Here is a 15,059-nt window from a genome sequence, read left to right as displayed (position 1 = left end):
TGTGTGTGTGTGTGTGTGTGTGTGTGTGTGTGTGTGTGTGTGTGTGTGCCTGCCTGCCTGCCTCTGCGTTTTAATTGAAAGCTTCTCGGTCTCTCCAAAGCGTCGAGTACTCGGTTCACCCACCCACCCCTGCAGTGGATGTTAGTTGATGCAGCCCAGTGCATTGTGTAAGACGCGACCTGTTATGGCCACCACTACTTCCGGGTTCTAGCATTCTGGTCGGAATCCACCTCTCCGCCTGTGCAACACACACTTTACACACGCACGGGGACTGGAAGCGGGCAGCATCGATCGTGGCTCCTTTAAGACAAACTCAGACAGACATTTTTTTTAACCCTCCTCCTCTAATCTCTCTCCAGTGCAGCAGAGAAAGAGAGGAGAGGAAGAGGAGAGGAGAAAGAAGAGAAGAGAGAAAGAGAGAGAGAGAGAGAGAGAGAGAGAGAGAGAGAGAGAGAGAGAGACTGATTAAGAATTAGGACTGATACAAGGAAAACGAGCGCTCTATCTTTGTGCAGTTGAATATTAACATTTGAGGTGCTCTGATCAGTGGAAGAGAGACAGAGCGGATCATCATTCATTCACCACGTTGACAACCTCGTCTGTGATTGACAGCTGGAGTGGCAAAAAGCCATGAGATTTGTTAGTTGGGTTTGAGGGGCACTTTTTTTCTTTTTTAAAAACTGATTTTGGGGTTAAGAAGATCTGCTTTCTTACCCCCGCTGCTGTATTGGAAACGGGAGCGCTTTTATGCTGAGTTATTATCTCTACCGCTTCCTTCAGGTCCAATAGACTGAAGATTTGGGACCGATTGATCATTGCTGGAGACTTTAAAGGATTTTTTCATCATTGTTGTTGTTTTCCGGGGGAGTTTGCGTTTTTGTTTCTTTCCACACTGGCCTTAAAGAGGATATATTAGAAGTTGAAGTAGGAAGGGAGCCAGGCAGGCCGATGGCGCAAAGGGTACGTATTAACAAAATTATGGAACTCCAATTGTGAGATAAAATTGAAACGTGGCTGACAGAAACATTGCAAAAGTTTGCCTTCTCTCTCTTGAATGAGGCCCTTAAAGCGGTGATCTGAAGTGGGAGGATTTATTTATTTTTATCTATATAGTTTTCCTATGTTACTTATATTTTATTGATTCTATCAAACCATGGAGTCAAGCTTTCTGTAGATTCATGACCAGCAACTATAGAAATGAAAATGCAAAAAATCAGGCACTGGATTTTTAAAATAATTCAGATGACAAAGAATATAATTTGGGGTTCTTTTAAAAGTTTCTCTTAGATTTAAGCTATTTTAAACTAAAATACTCAATTACAACTTGAATATGTTACTGGTTGTGTCCATCTGGGATGTTTCATCAGAAACATTTCACTTTTTAAAAGCAAATTATTTTGTGTAGTACGAACCCTGTGTTTTGTGGTAAGAACACTTTCTTCATTTAAGTAGTAGATTTAAATTTGCACGGATTTTTAAAAGAAACTCAACAATGCCGAAAGCTTAGCCTTTTCCTTTAGTGGTCAATACTAAGCTCACACTCTCTACTTTTAAAATATAATAATAATTTCCTCAGTGTTAGTATATGCATAGAGATTTGGAGAGACTAAAGCGAGACAATGGCTACTAAACTCGAATAGTTCCATTAAAGAAAAGGAGGGACACAAAAAAGGCTTTCTTTGCATAAATTGTATTACTGCCCCTCTCAAAGCACTATTTGCAAAAGAAAGTTAGTTACCGGGCTGACACATTTTCCTTTACTCTTTTGGTTCAGGCAAAAGTCAGCATTCTTCAAAACTCTTTTCACACCTCTTCTTTAAGAAGATGAAGGTGGCAGTTCCTCTTTTCTTTGAGAATCAATTTAACTCTCGGAACCTCAGAATCTTGAAGGGGGTTCCTAGGGGGGGAAAAGCACTTAGAAATTTAAAGTAGTTAGCTTTTACAAAACCAAAGTCAAAGGGGGAGGGCACTAAATTTGGTAGGACTTTCTCTCCAATAAGAAACTGTTGACATTATTTTCCCCTTCTGTGCTTTTGAATTTATCTAATAAACTGATGGGGAATGTACATGTGTACCTGACTCCGTGGGAAAGTTTGTCACAGGAAAACTTTAAATAATAATAATAAGGAACGGCATGAACTAATGGCATTACCTCTCTTTCCCCTGTGAAAATAGTTTCCAGTTCCAAATTCGGTTCTAACATATGTACAGCTCTCCTTTCCCAAGTTTTAACTAACAATTGGTGCTTAGCAGTTTTGCTCAGTGTCGCTGAGTTTGTAGTGAAAATAGGGGGGAGGGAGGAGATGCGGTGCCCTCTAGGATAGCCTTTCCGAACACATAGTAGGAGATAAAATGAGAGGCGTGATTGAATTCACGTGCTAGATTGTGGTAACCATTCTATTTAACACCCCCCCCCCCCCTTATGAAGGGGGCTGTCGAAACTAGCCAGTTTTGTAGTACTGTCCCGGCATGTTTTATTATTGTGATTTTAAATTTCCTTCTAGAGGCATTTTAATCTTCCGCTTTCCAGGAGGACTTTGTTCCTTCCTTTCTTCTTCCTTCCTTCTTTCTTTCCTTCTTTCCTTCCTTCCTTCCTTCCTTCCTTCCTTCCTTCCTTCCTTCCTTCCTTCCTTCCTTCCTTCCTTCCTTCCTTCCTTCCTTCCTTCCTTCCTTCCTTCTTTCTCTTTTCTTTCTTTCTGCTGTGTTTTTTTTTTCATTTCTTGTGAAGAATATTGAATTCCTAAAGTAAAAGTGGAAGGAGATGGCTTATGGTTGAGGTGCCTCTAACTGCTGATCTTAATTTTAGTAGCAACAGTAAGAACAGCAGTAATTTTAAAGTCCCATTTTACAGTTCTAGATCGACCAAATTCCTAAGTAAAACAAATTCAACCGACTTTATACAAGATAGATGCCGTCGTAACCCTTGCCCTGCATTTTCCCATATGACTGATTGGCCTTCTGAACCTTGGTTTTTTTCCTGTCTGTCATGCAGTACGACGATTTACCCCATTACGGGGGAATGGATGGAGTAGGTATCCCCTCCACGATGTATGGGGACCCTCATGCTGCGAGATCCATGCAGCCAGTTCACCATCTGAATCACGGTCCTCCTCTGCACTCTCATCAATACCCGCACACAGCTCACACCAACGCCATGGCCCCCAGCATGGGCTCCTCTGTCAATGACGCTTTAAAGAGAGATAAAGATGCCATTTATGGGTAGGTACGACTGGCATCAGGTTTACTAGATGAGATGCTATTAATCCCTGATTTTCCTAGCTGTTGGTAAGCGTAAAGCCATTGAACTTCAGGTTGTAGGTAAATATTTGTGACCTCCAGTTTCATTATAATTGCATGCAATTCTGTGGAGCCGTCTTACCTCTTCTCCTCTTTTCCCCATCACACTACACCCAAAGCTGAATTTTTCATTCAAGTACAGTTATTTTGTAACTGTTGTAATGTTAACTGTATACGAAAAGTTGTCCAAAGGTCTGTTTGTTCATTTCAGACCCTGGTTCTAGTTTTTACTCTTTCTTGACCTGAGAGGTGCGATTTAGGTTCATAAATCCAGGCGCCTTTGTGTTTGATAGAAAGTTTTTTTTATCTTTAAAACCTTAGAGGTTCTGATTGTTCCGATTTGCTAATCTTACTCAAGCATAAATTTGCTCTGCCACTATTATTAACATTTTTCAAAATGAGGAAATATGGTTACAGAATTTTTTTTTAATATTTTGGATATGTGTGTTTATCCACTGTTTCGAAGGAGAGGTGCTTTTGGTGAACTGTTAAAAAGCAGAATGAAAATTTTAGTTATTTAAACTCCTTATGTATGAAGATGAAAATTAAAGGATTGAGTTTGAAGTGTGTAATGAAGTGGATTTGGATGCTTTGGGTTAGCAATCTTTGGTTGATTGGGGTGGTGGTGGTTGTAATTTGTACACTGTTCTCTAATGTCAGTTGATTTGGAGTTGAGCTGTATTCTTTATGTTATTCCTTGAAAGTTCATTTATGTGTATTGTGCACTGGTGAAATTTAGATCTTTCTTTTTTACTGTGTGGAAACTATTGTATTTTAATATATTTTGCACACACAATTTCTATATAAATCGCTATCCACTGTTTTCGCTCCTATCCTTTATCTTCTTGTCACAAATCTGAAGGATTTGTTTTAAACTTCAGTGTTCCTCATCGCAGCCTTCTTTCAATTAGTTTAGAACGAGGACAGAAAACTGGGGAGGGGGGGTAGTTTTATTGTTGGAACTCCCCTCCCCACCAGACTTAAATTACTTACCAGGCCGTGAGAGCTAATAAATACTTGAAACACCTTCCTGGACATTGGAAAGGGGTTTTTCATGAGCTAAAATAAGCAAAATTCGCGCCACTTGCTTTATCTCCGGGAAGCTGTGTGGCACTACATAGCTCAAAGGAAGGTTAAAAGTAGATTTAAAGTAACTTTATTTTTCTGGGGAGGTGGGACAAGGGAGGAGAACTGTGGGATGAGCCGAATAAGAGAGCTTCCTGCTATCTGAATGCCACTGAATCAATCCAGTGTATCACTTGAGCAATCGGGATAGAGTCGGTGCAGCAGCCAGAGCGGTCCGCTTTTCGAAGTTAGCAAATCCCATTGGAACACTAAAATTACCGATGCATTGGGATTTGCGCGTCCGCATTTGAGTAATCTCTCTGACCAAGCCTTTCCAACACCCCCACCCCCACCCCCTTCCCCTCCAGAAAGTCCTGAATTTGGAAGGGAGGGAGGAGGGATTGTGGGGGTAGCAAAGTTAATTCAAAATGGCTGCTGGAACCGCTTTGGTTTTATTCTTAGCAAATGTTAACAATTTCTCTGGCCAGATATGCTGAAACGATCCTCAGATACAGTCCATGACTCAGGGCCTTCGACTTCAGGTCTCTCGGTTGAAGGGTAGGTGAGAAGTAACGGGGAGGTGTGGGGGAGGGGAGAAGGAAAAAAAAAAAGGGTGGTGGGGATTTGCTTCTAGCTCAACTGGATATCTTTCTTGGGAACCTTTTCCACTGATTTTTAGGACTAACCACGTTCTTGTTTGTGACTGTTGTATTTTCTTGCAGACACCCCCTGTTCCCTCTCTTAGCACTGATTTTTGAGAAATGTGAATTAGCTACTTGTACACCCCGAGAGCCGGGGGTAGCAGGCGGAGATGTCTGCTCCTCAGAGTCTTTCAATGAAGACATAGCAGTGTTCGCCAAACAGGTCAGCAAAAATATAATAACCCCCCCCCCCAAAAAAAAAGATTAAAAAAGTAACAAGTCAACAATTTATCTTAAACTATCCGTGTTTCAGTTGTTCAGAGATGTTCAAATTGTGTGTCCTTGCCAGTGGTTTTTTTTTTTAAACCATCTAGATTTCACTTCCACCGGCTACTCTCTCTTACCCCACCTCACCTCCCCCCACCCCAGAAAAGTCAACCTGGGAAGCTCTCTAAATATAATGATGATGGTGGTGGTAGTGATAGTGATGGCAAATTGTAATGTCACTGATTTTTACTTTGTGTGAGATGTGCAGCTTTCTCTAGATGGACCGTGGCTAGATAGGAGTAAAGAACTAGATCTGTTGGTATTTTCGGCTTATTTAATACATCAATATAAGTGTTTCTGTGATGTACGTACCATCTCTGGCCAAGCTTTGCACTGGAGATTATATAATAGGACACCCCCCCCCCCCCCCCATGTAGTGAAGCAGAAAAAAAGTGCCTTCATTTTTGGCTTCCAGATTTTCAAATATGTTTTCCCCTTTCCCCTTCTTACTTGTATTCAGATTCGTGCAGAAAAACCTCTATTTTCTTCTAATCCTGAACTGGATAACTTGGTAAGAGTTGACATCCTTTCCTTCTTCCCTCACTCCTTCCTTCTCCCCACTCTGACCACCTCCCCCAACCTTAGTAGACTCATTTGCTTTTCTCTGAGAAACCGAAGCTTTCAAAGCATTTACCGGCTCCCCAAACCATAACCCCCCACCTCACCCCCCAATGAAACGTTCCTGTTTCATGGATATTTTTAATTACTAGCGATAGAGTGAGGCGATTCCGGGCAAATAAACTCCCAGATATATCTAGTGAGAGCTGAGCCCCTTCCAAAGGCAAGCATTTGTTTTTATGACAGCCTAGCTGCATAACTCTAATCAGGGTTGGGATTTATCTGAGAGTCTGTCAGTATGCACTCAAAGTTTACCAATTTCTCCTGGACCTCAAAAGAACTTCACTCTAGATATGGCTCAAACAATCCTTAAGACTGTAAAGTTCTGCAAAAGTTTTAAAATGTAATAAGGCAAAACTTTATGCTTTGGGAATATCTTCTCATTTCTCCTTCTCCGGAAACCATAGTCGTGAATAGATGACACTTTGGGGGAAAGTAGAGGGGAGAGGAAAGTAGTGGGGGAGGGGAGTGTTTTTGATCCTCATGATTTAGATGCTGCATTATTGTTGTTTTAGATTTTTTAAAGTAAAATAAAATCTCTAGATTGTACAAAATCATTGCTATTAAGTTTTAGTGTTATTGTCATAAATCAAAATACGTCTCTTTACTGGGAGAAGTCAGATTTTAGACTACAGCATGGACAGTTGTAGTATATTCTGAAATCCAGAAATGGGATGCTCATGCTTTTTGTATCTTTACAGATGATCCAAGCCATACAAGTATTAAGGTTTCATCTGTTGGAATTAGAGAAGGTAATTTCTTCCCCCCCTCCCCCTCCCCCACATAAGGTTCAGAATTGCTGAAGTTCAGGCTTCTGGTAAATTTGCATAAATGTCTTTCTTTCTGCTAATTAGTGTCAAGACCAATCTTAGCGTCCATTTCTCTTCTCAGTTTAATTACAATTTCAGCCACTAGAACTGGGATCAGAAACCACCCTGGCCTTGTGTTCATCTTAATACCTTGCTGGCTGTGTATAAATAGTTGCAATTCTCTGCATCACAGCTGATATTCTGAATGCTGCTTCTCGTTTGTTGTATAAGTTATGACTCTTAAAGATCTAACTCTCCCAATTTTTCTCTTCTTTCCCCCTCTCCTTTCTGCAAGAACTTTTGTTTAGTTTTAGTGAGTTTCTTATAGACGGTTTTAAGAGCTGAGTCAGGTCAGAGACTGAGTACTGGGAAGACACAGAGAAGGAGGGGTTGGTGAGATTCTGGGATATGGTGAAGGAGACTCATTAAATGTTTTGCAGAGACAAAGCAAAGTTGAGAGTTGTCTCAGTTTCTTGAATCTGTGAACGTTGATTGCCCTCACCCACCTTCTTACCCAAGAAAGAGTGCAAAAGAATGCAATTTTGTTAGCTATTCTATAAATATCATCAGCAAAGGCTTAATGCACTCTATTTCAAACCAACATTAACATACAAGTACAGGAGTTTCTTGTAAATTTTTACATGTTAGTGATATCTAGGCCTGCATTTTTAAAAATCTTGGGAAAGTTTCTGTGAGTTCCTGGAGACAAAGTAATTTCACTCTTAAAAATAAAAAAAGTCCTGAAATATATTTTGTAGCAATGGAAACCTCTTATAAAATACATTGCAAGAACTTTGGATATATTTATATGCACTGAAGTACTGCAACTCCTTTAACAAAAATAATTCTATCCTTAGATCCTCTTAGAGAAGGGTTTATGATCAAATAATTGTATGAAATTAAATAGTTTACCTTAAGTGTCACCCACTCAGGTCACCTCTCTAATGACCACAGTCCCAGGAGCAGATGAATTTAACACGGGTGTTGAATATGTTGTAGCCTGTGAATCATCTTGTCACTGTCAATTTTCTGGGATATCTCTATTTTGCTAGAAAAGAAAGTTATTCCTAATTCTGGATGCGTCTGGGGGTCTCTGGAGGACAATTGCAGTGTGTTTTCCCTATTTGGAACTTTGGATCTCACAAGGGGGGTGGATTGCACTTGTCAATTTCATTTATGTAGTCCTGATTATATTTCCATTTTTTTATTTCTTTCATAATGTAGGTACACGAATTATGTGACAATTTCTGCCACCGGTATATTAGCTGTTTGAAAGGGAAAATGCCTATCGATTTGGTGATAGACGATAGAGAAGGCGGATCAAAATCAGACAGTGAAGATATAACAAGATCAGCAAATCTAACAGATCAGGTATGCGATCTTCAGCCTTCAACATCACTGGAAAAAATCTGTATGCATATGGCTTACTAGGTCACTACCGCCTCCTTTTATTATTTGCATATGATTAAGTTCCTTTTAGATACATTTCCATCGAAATGAAAATTTTTGAATAATGTGGCTATTATTGCTTCATTAAGGCTTGCTCTGGGATTCGACCTGGTGAGATGAGCTTGTAAAAGCATTGCCTGCAAACTTGACCTGTTTCTTGTCGCTTTTAATTTTTGTCTTTATTTTATTTACCCTTTATAATAATGGAAGCATTAACAGCCATTCGTTGCCTCTGGTTGTTGGTTTTTGTTTAGAAATTTTTTTCCTTCCAAAGAAAAGACTAAAACCTATTTATTTTGTTTTATTAATAATAAATCCAAGATAGGTGGTCTAAAAAAGACAGCTAAGGTTTGAAATCTAGCAAATGCTGGCTATTTTCTTCCTGTCTATACGGTTCATTAGCCTGTCTTGTCAGTTTTCCTCGGCCCAACGCTTTTAGACCTCACTGAACATTGCTTTGTGCAGTGCCTGCTGCAAACTCGCCCATTTTATTGTACTTAATAGAAAAATAAAACCAGGCCGGGGTTATAAAAACAGATAAATATGGACTTTTTCCCCCTCCCTCCCTTCCACTCATCTTCCAGCTGCTACGTTGTCTCCAGACCCGCTGGTTTAGTGGCTTTTGGAATTGTCTGCGTTAGGAGCAAAATGTGAGCGCTTTACCTCTGTGACAGTGGTGACTTTTGCAGCCTTCTTCCTCCTTCTCTTTCCACCTCCCTTCCCACCCCCCCTCCTTTCCTTCTCCACTTGGTTTGATTGGTGGCATATGACTTTTATTTGGAGCTGCTGGCTCTCTCTCTCTCTTCTCTATCTGGATTGTTAGAAGGAGTTACAAAAAGCCAATTAAAGTTAAAATGTGAAGAGTGGATGAGCTTAAACTGGGTTCAGGGTGGCTCATTGTTGTGAATTGTTGTAACATGTTGGAAAGATTTTAGTTGTTTCCCCCGGCTAAGTAAATAAATAAATAAAAGAATATCCGAAGTTATTCCTTCTTTATGATTTGGCACGTAAATACAGTCTTAAGGAGTCATGATCAGTTGACTCTGGAGGCCTTCTTCCCTTTGTTAAGAGAAGGCTCAGCCAAGCAGGCTGGGTTTTCCCTAGCAAGGTTTGCCATTATCTAGAGCACTATCAGCCAGGGAGTTATTTTATAGATTACTTACCAGAGTACCCTACACTTCAGTCTTAGCATCGTCTAATAGATTTCCCCCTCCCCCTCTCCTCTTAAAACCGACCCAGTATTCTCCTCTCTAGGAAAGATAAGCAGGCTTATTGGACTAGTATTATTCTTGTAAGGTCCAGGGAGAACTGACTGTTCTGATTTTATAAGCGGGAGCAGCTCAGGACTCATTCCCAGGTTTTGATAATAAGGGAAGAGTGAGAAAACTTTCAACAAAATGTGTAAAAAGGAGAGGAACTGAGAGTTTTAAGAAAACCGGCTTCCTCTAAGCAAAGAGAATTGTTGAAGATTACCTTCATACTAAGTCTTATACCCAGCATTAAACTCTAAAACTGGGGAGCAGTTAAATGCAGATTCAGCTGAGAAAAACTTGGATAGCTGTTGTTGAATAAAAATTGTCATCCAACAAGCCTAACTAGAAAATGGGTTTCTAAAAGCTCCAGAGTGCTGGGTACATAAAGCTATTTGAGCAAATTACAAGAATCGCTCAGGGGCATGAATGAAATCAACACTTTAATTGCCTCCAAAATGAAGATTTATACCCCATTTTCCCAACGAATCATTATTTTATTAAAGTCAGGACTAAAGGGGCAAAGTTACAGTTTTGTGTTGGGTTGTTGTTGTTTTTGTTAGAGAATTGATATTATAAACTCATCTAGATCCCGCTTTAAAATATTTGCACATGTACCTTGGTTAGTAGTTTACCTTGGATGTGTGATTTGTATAGATCGTAATGCAAAAATTTTATTTGCTTCTTGAAAAGTTGTATCTGGTGTAGTTTTTCCTGCCCGGTTTTAACGTTTGGTTTTCGCGTGTGGGGAAATACTTGTGACATTTCTGGGATCACGGCGCTGTTATCTTATTTGGAGTGTGTTTGCTCGTGTGTGACCCCAATAATCTTGCTCCGGGCAGAGTAGCTGAATTGGTTTGGTAGGAGCAAAAGCAAATCTGATTGTTATCTTGTTCCTAGTTTTGTGTGATGTGTGAAGAGGAGGAGGAGAAGATAGGATTGTACTTCACCTGTAATTGTAGACCGGCTCCAGATTCCTTACAAGTTTTCAGAACTCATTCAGTAACATGGGCACAAGGATATTGGAAGGGTCGTGCATGCCGAGAGCCGTTTTTCAGCGTTAAAGGGCACCACTCCTAACATCTTGGGCCTCTACTTTTCTTTCCATCCCTTTCCTTCCACCATCACCCCATTCTACTGCCCCTCATGCAGAGAGACCCCCTTGTCTACAGAGCCTTGGGAGAAGGCTTCCACTTTCCATTTGCCTGTGAATGTGGTCAAAGCTCTTTGATACCATGTTGTAGCCTACTTCAGGCTGTGCAGATCCCCCTTCAGGTGTTATGTGAGCCGCAGAGCCTTGTTATCTAATTAACCCCTATGTCTCTAGAGCCTGTTGTAGTTCAGGGTTTTTTTTTTTCCTTTTATTTTTTTGTCCTGTCCTTTCTTTCTTTTTCTTTTTTTCCCCCTTCCCAATGAGGGCGCAGATGCAGCCAACTCGGCCGGGCTGCTGTGCTGTGGCTGGGGAGCAGGGATATGGGGCTTTGATACCCCAGGATTTCCCGGAGGGATAAGTCGGAGTAAATCCACTTTTGCCCTGTAATGTTTTCTTCTGCTCCTTTTATCTGATTAAGTAGCCACTAGAACTAGTAATCCCACATTTTCTCCTTCCCACCGCCAGCTCCTCTACGATGTCCTGGAGTAGGTCTCTTTGCCCCCCTGCTAAGAAGTCCCGTAGGGCGGCGCCTCTAGATGATGTCCCTTCCCCACAGTGGGGGCCAAGGCTGAGAGAGGCTTGGCGCCCTCTCCCGACCGCGGTTACCTACTGTTTGAGCCGACCCTTCAGGCTCTGCCGGTTACAGCTCAGGCACTGCTAGCAGAGGGCCCCCTGCGGCTACACGACGGGTGGGGCGGAGAGGGGAAGGTAGCCAGAGGTAGTGGGACTCAGATCACTTTGGTGCCAGGGAGAGGGAGATTGGGTAGGGAAGTAGGCTATGTGGCCTGAGGGACCTTGAATCGGGGAGGAGAGAAGGGAGAAATTGGGAGCTGCGGCATGGAAAAAGGGGTAGGGGGCCATGGATTTGTGTCTGTCAGGGCTGGGGGAGGTAGGAAAGTGCTAAAAAGGGAAACGGAGGCTGGTGGGGATGAACAGAGAAATGTGCTATGCAACAATTCTACGGAAAGGGAGACAGCCTGGAAGAGTCAGGGCTGGAGAGAAATAGCTAACTGAGCTGGGAGAAATCGAGGGAGCTGGCGCCAGAGGCCATGATCCTGGGCCCTGGATTGATGGATTCACCCGTGGCCTCTGTCCGTGCGCTCTTTCACTAGGGGGAATCCAGAGATTGAGACGGCTTTCCTCCTACGCCACTTCGACCTTAGAAATTGGTCGGGAGGATAAGGGGTAAGAAAAACAGCTCAGGCCCAAGCCAAACCCACCCTTGGAGATGTCCCCACTGCTTGTTCAGGAGAGGGGAGAAAAAGGGGAACAAGCTAAAGACTGAACATTGAGCCCCTGACCCCTGACTCTCGTCCCTTTCGCCTGTTGAATGACAATTCTGATTTGCGCAGCTTTCTTGGGAGAAAAAATGGCCCTCCCTGGGACCGAACCAAAAGTTCTTTTTCCTTAGGCAGATTAAACCTTAGGTACTGGAAATAGCCTTAGAGGGGCAGAGGGAAGAGTGTAGGGGCCAAGCAGCGCACACCAGAGGGGCTGAAGAACCGAGAGGCACCAAGAAAGGGCTGCGTGGATAAGGATCAGATCTCGTGAGGTGGGATTTGGGTTTGGGTTGTGAGGTGGCATTTGGATGGGGGAGGGGAGGATGTGGTCTCAGAGAACGCTAGAGTTAGAAAGGACTTTTTAGACAGATTATTTTACTAAAATTGGTCAGCATTCTGCCAACCAAATGTTGCATTACTGCTTCAGTTGAAGCTCCCACATTTCCATTAGTATGTTTTCCTACAAGAAACAAATTGTATTCGAACACCTTCTCCCCCTGCCTCTTCTCTCCCCCCCCCCCTTCCTCCATTATTTCCAGGGGAAGAAGATTTGAGTGCTTTATTTTTATTTTATTTTTTTTAGGGGAGAGGGATGTGAGAAATAGAGGAGGAAAGAAAATAACTCCATGTGCTTGATGGGTTGGAAACCTGCTTAAAAAATAGAGGAGGTGACCATCTATTTACTAATACTTAGTAGAAATGAAAACCATTTATTTTCATCCAATAAGGAGACTGTTACACAAGCAGCAGGAGGCAGTAAAATGGTCTCTTTGTCAGGTAGTTTGTTTCTAAATGCTTACATTTGGATACATCTTATTTAAATTGTAAATGTTTGATGGAGCTGTGAAAAGGGTCATATTGCTTGTCTTCATCCTAGAGCTTCTGGTGCCCCAAGCCCTGTGTGCTGTGGGGCCTTCATTGGTGAATGCCATGATAACAGTATCATCCAAGTTTAGTTTTGATTGTTGATATGGGTCATGTGTTCCATTCTTAATTCTTCTTTGAAATATGTCAAAGGGAAATGATAGCAGGATTCCCTTTAATGATTAAATAATAAGGTGTTGACTGCTTGTCACTACACCAGCTAATTAGGATGTTCATTCTAGGCCATTTATTGCTTTGTACCTTTTGAATGGAAAGTTAGTTGTGTACCGGGTGTGTTTTTATTGGTACTTTATGATTGGGTCAAAGTATTTATTTAGAACTGAACTCTCCAGTCCATATATGTTGCTGCTTAATATGCACAGATTTTTGAGAAATAGTAAATGTATATTAATATACCACCCACATATATACACATATATGTGTCTCTGAATACACATATATTCACATGAAGTTGAGGATCAATTAAATTTCTCCCACCACCCCCCCCCCCAAGTGTAGGTCCTAGTTGGGGGGGAGTGAGAGGGAGGGAGAGCATTTCTCTTTTAATTCGTGCTTAGTCCTCTTAGGGATAGTTCCTGCTACAAGTCCCTTGGTTAAAGAAAGACGATAGCATTGCAAGTTTTTGCAAGTAGAGTCCCTAACTATTGTTCAGTGATTTAACTAACTCAGTGACTATAGGTCACTAGAGCAGATTCCCTTTCCCTTCAGAAGGAAGTCATTGCCTACCATTCTGAAACCTCTAGAGTCGTTTACTATTGCAATTATTCTCAGACTTAAAGACTATTTTAAAAAACGAACAAGGGAAGGATGTATAATGGGAAGGGGAAAGGAGATTACAAGTTAGAACTTAGCATTTTAAAAATCCAACCAAAATGCGCCTATAGTTGCACAACTTTGAAAGTAAACACTTAAAAAAAATAATTTCATTTTCCAACACTTGCATGTTTAAGTTTTTTTTTTTTAAATGTTTGTCATTGTCCAAAAAGATTTAAAACACAGCTGTTGCTAGGTGTTGGGAAGAAAATTATGCAGTGTGACTCCATACGATTAAAAAACAAAGACTGTATTCACATACTAGAAATTGAGTTTTTAAGTTAATACAAATATGCTATACTATTACCAAGGAGTTGACTAGTAGAAAATCAGTTTGCCTTAAGTCCTGGGTTCTTTAGGAGGACCTACAACTTTTAACTCTTTGTTAAAAAGTGTGTATATGTATATATAATATATATATGTATGTATATGTGTGTATATATATGTATATATATATATCCTAAGAAACTTGCCTTACAATAAGATGCACATGGATAACTCACTTTCAAACTGCTCTTTATAAAAGAGTGCAGTAATATTTATTTTTTAAAAGAAAAAAAATCACTAATATAAATCCAAACGGGTTGGCTTGGTGTTAGAAATATGTTATGCCTTTTTATTGTGAAAACAATATTTTCTTATGCTGTGTAAACATGTCAAACAAATGTAAAATGCTAAAGTTTTAATAAATGATCATTTAATCATTATACACAAGCCAATTATGTGTACAGAAACTTTTAAAGGAAAGTAGGCAAACAGCCAAATTCCTATAGGGACTAGTAGGGAAATGATCAAAAATGAACATGAAATGGGACTTCCTGTGAGAAGGTCTATAATTCAACATTATTTTACTCCACAGACAGGGAAGTAGTTGAAGGATAGTAAACTGATACCGGGCTCAGTCATTTTTGTTACATAGTCTTAGATAGTTGCAACTGTAGCATTTTACTCAGCTTAAAAATTTTTTTCCATTATGAAAGCTATAATATATATATATATATATATATATATAATAGTTTTGAAAATTTCATCACTTTCCCAAAATGTGAAAGTGCATTTACTTGATTTTTCTTTTCAAGACAAAATAGTAGGGCATTTTATTTTATAAATAAAAACAATAAAATAGAATGCATGTGGTACAGTTACCAGGGAGGAAGCTTGAGGAAGTAGGGGGACTGTCAAACTGGGACTCAGGAGCCTTTGGGTTTAAACTCTGGCTCTGAAGACACTCCCTGTGTGACTGTGGGCCAGTCACTTAACCACTCAATGGCAATATCCTTAGAAGTAGAGTACAGGTAATAGCAGTACTTGCACTACTTTAATGCTTTGTAAATCTAAAAATGCTAAATGCAAACTATAATCAGTGGGTCATTTTCCAGATATTAGGGCAAACATTTTCAAAATCCTAAGTGAAACAACTCTACTTTAATTTGTGTTGAGCTCGTCGCTGTTTCTCAGTAGGAGACATAGAG

General features: G+C 40.6%; 1 protein-coding gene across 5 annotated transcripts in view; it reads left to right on the top strand.

Annotated features, from left to right (window-relative positions):
- Window positions 1–6: 6 nt before the first annotated feature.
- The window catches only part of MEIS1 (Meis homeobox 1), a 160,649-nt gene continuing 145,596 nt past the window's right edge, over window positions 7–15,059 (top strand). For 4 of the 5 annotated variants that reach the window (XM_069068947.1, XM_069068946.1, XM_069068950.1 and 1 more), the window contains exons 1-6: window positions 7–960; window positions 2,993–3,219; window positions 5,085–5,226; window positions 5,791–5,841; window positions 6,650–6,700; window positions 7,982–8,128. In XM_069068947.1, the coding sequence (XP_068925048.1) occupies window positions 949–960; window positions 2,993–3,219; window positions 5,085–5,226; window positions 5,791–5,841; window positions 6,650–6,700; window positions 7,982–8,128 (630 nt within the window). In that variant the 5' untranslated portion in view covers window positions 7–948. Of the gene's footprint in view, window positions 961–2,992; window positions 3,220–4,850; window positions 4,921–5,084; window positions 5,227–5,790; window positions 5,842–6,649; window positions 6,701–7,981; window positions 8,129–15,059 lie in introns of those variants that run through there. The other variant, XM_069068948.1, reaches the window with a different exon arrangement.

This window comes from Petaurus breviceps, unplaced genomic scaffold (assembly GCF_028583685.1).
Source record: "Petaurus breviceps papuanus isolate PSGF00001 unplaced genomic scaffold, PetGlider_PUasm1.0 90775, whole genome shotgun sequence".
Classification (NCBI taxonomy): domain Eukaryota; kingdom Metazoa; phylum Chordata; class Mammalia; order Diprotodontia; family Petauridae; genus Petaurus; species Petaurus breviceps.
The sequence above is the reverse complement of the archived record's forward strand: the minus strand, read 5'-3'. Positions and strand labels throughout refer to the sequence as shown.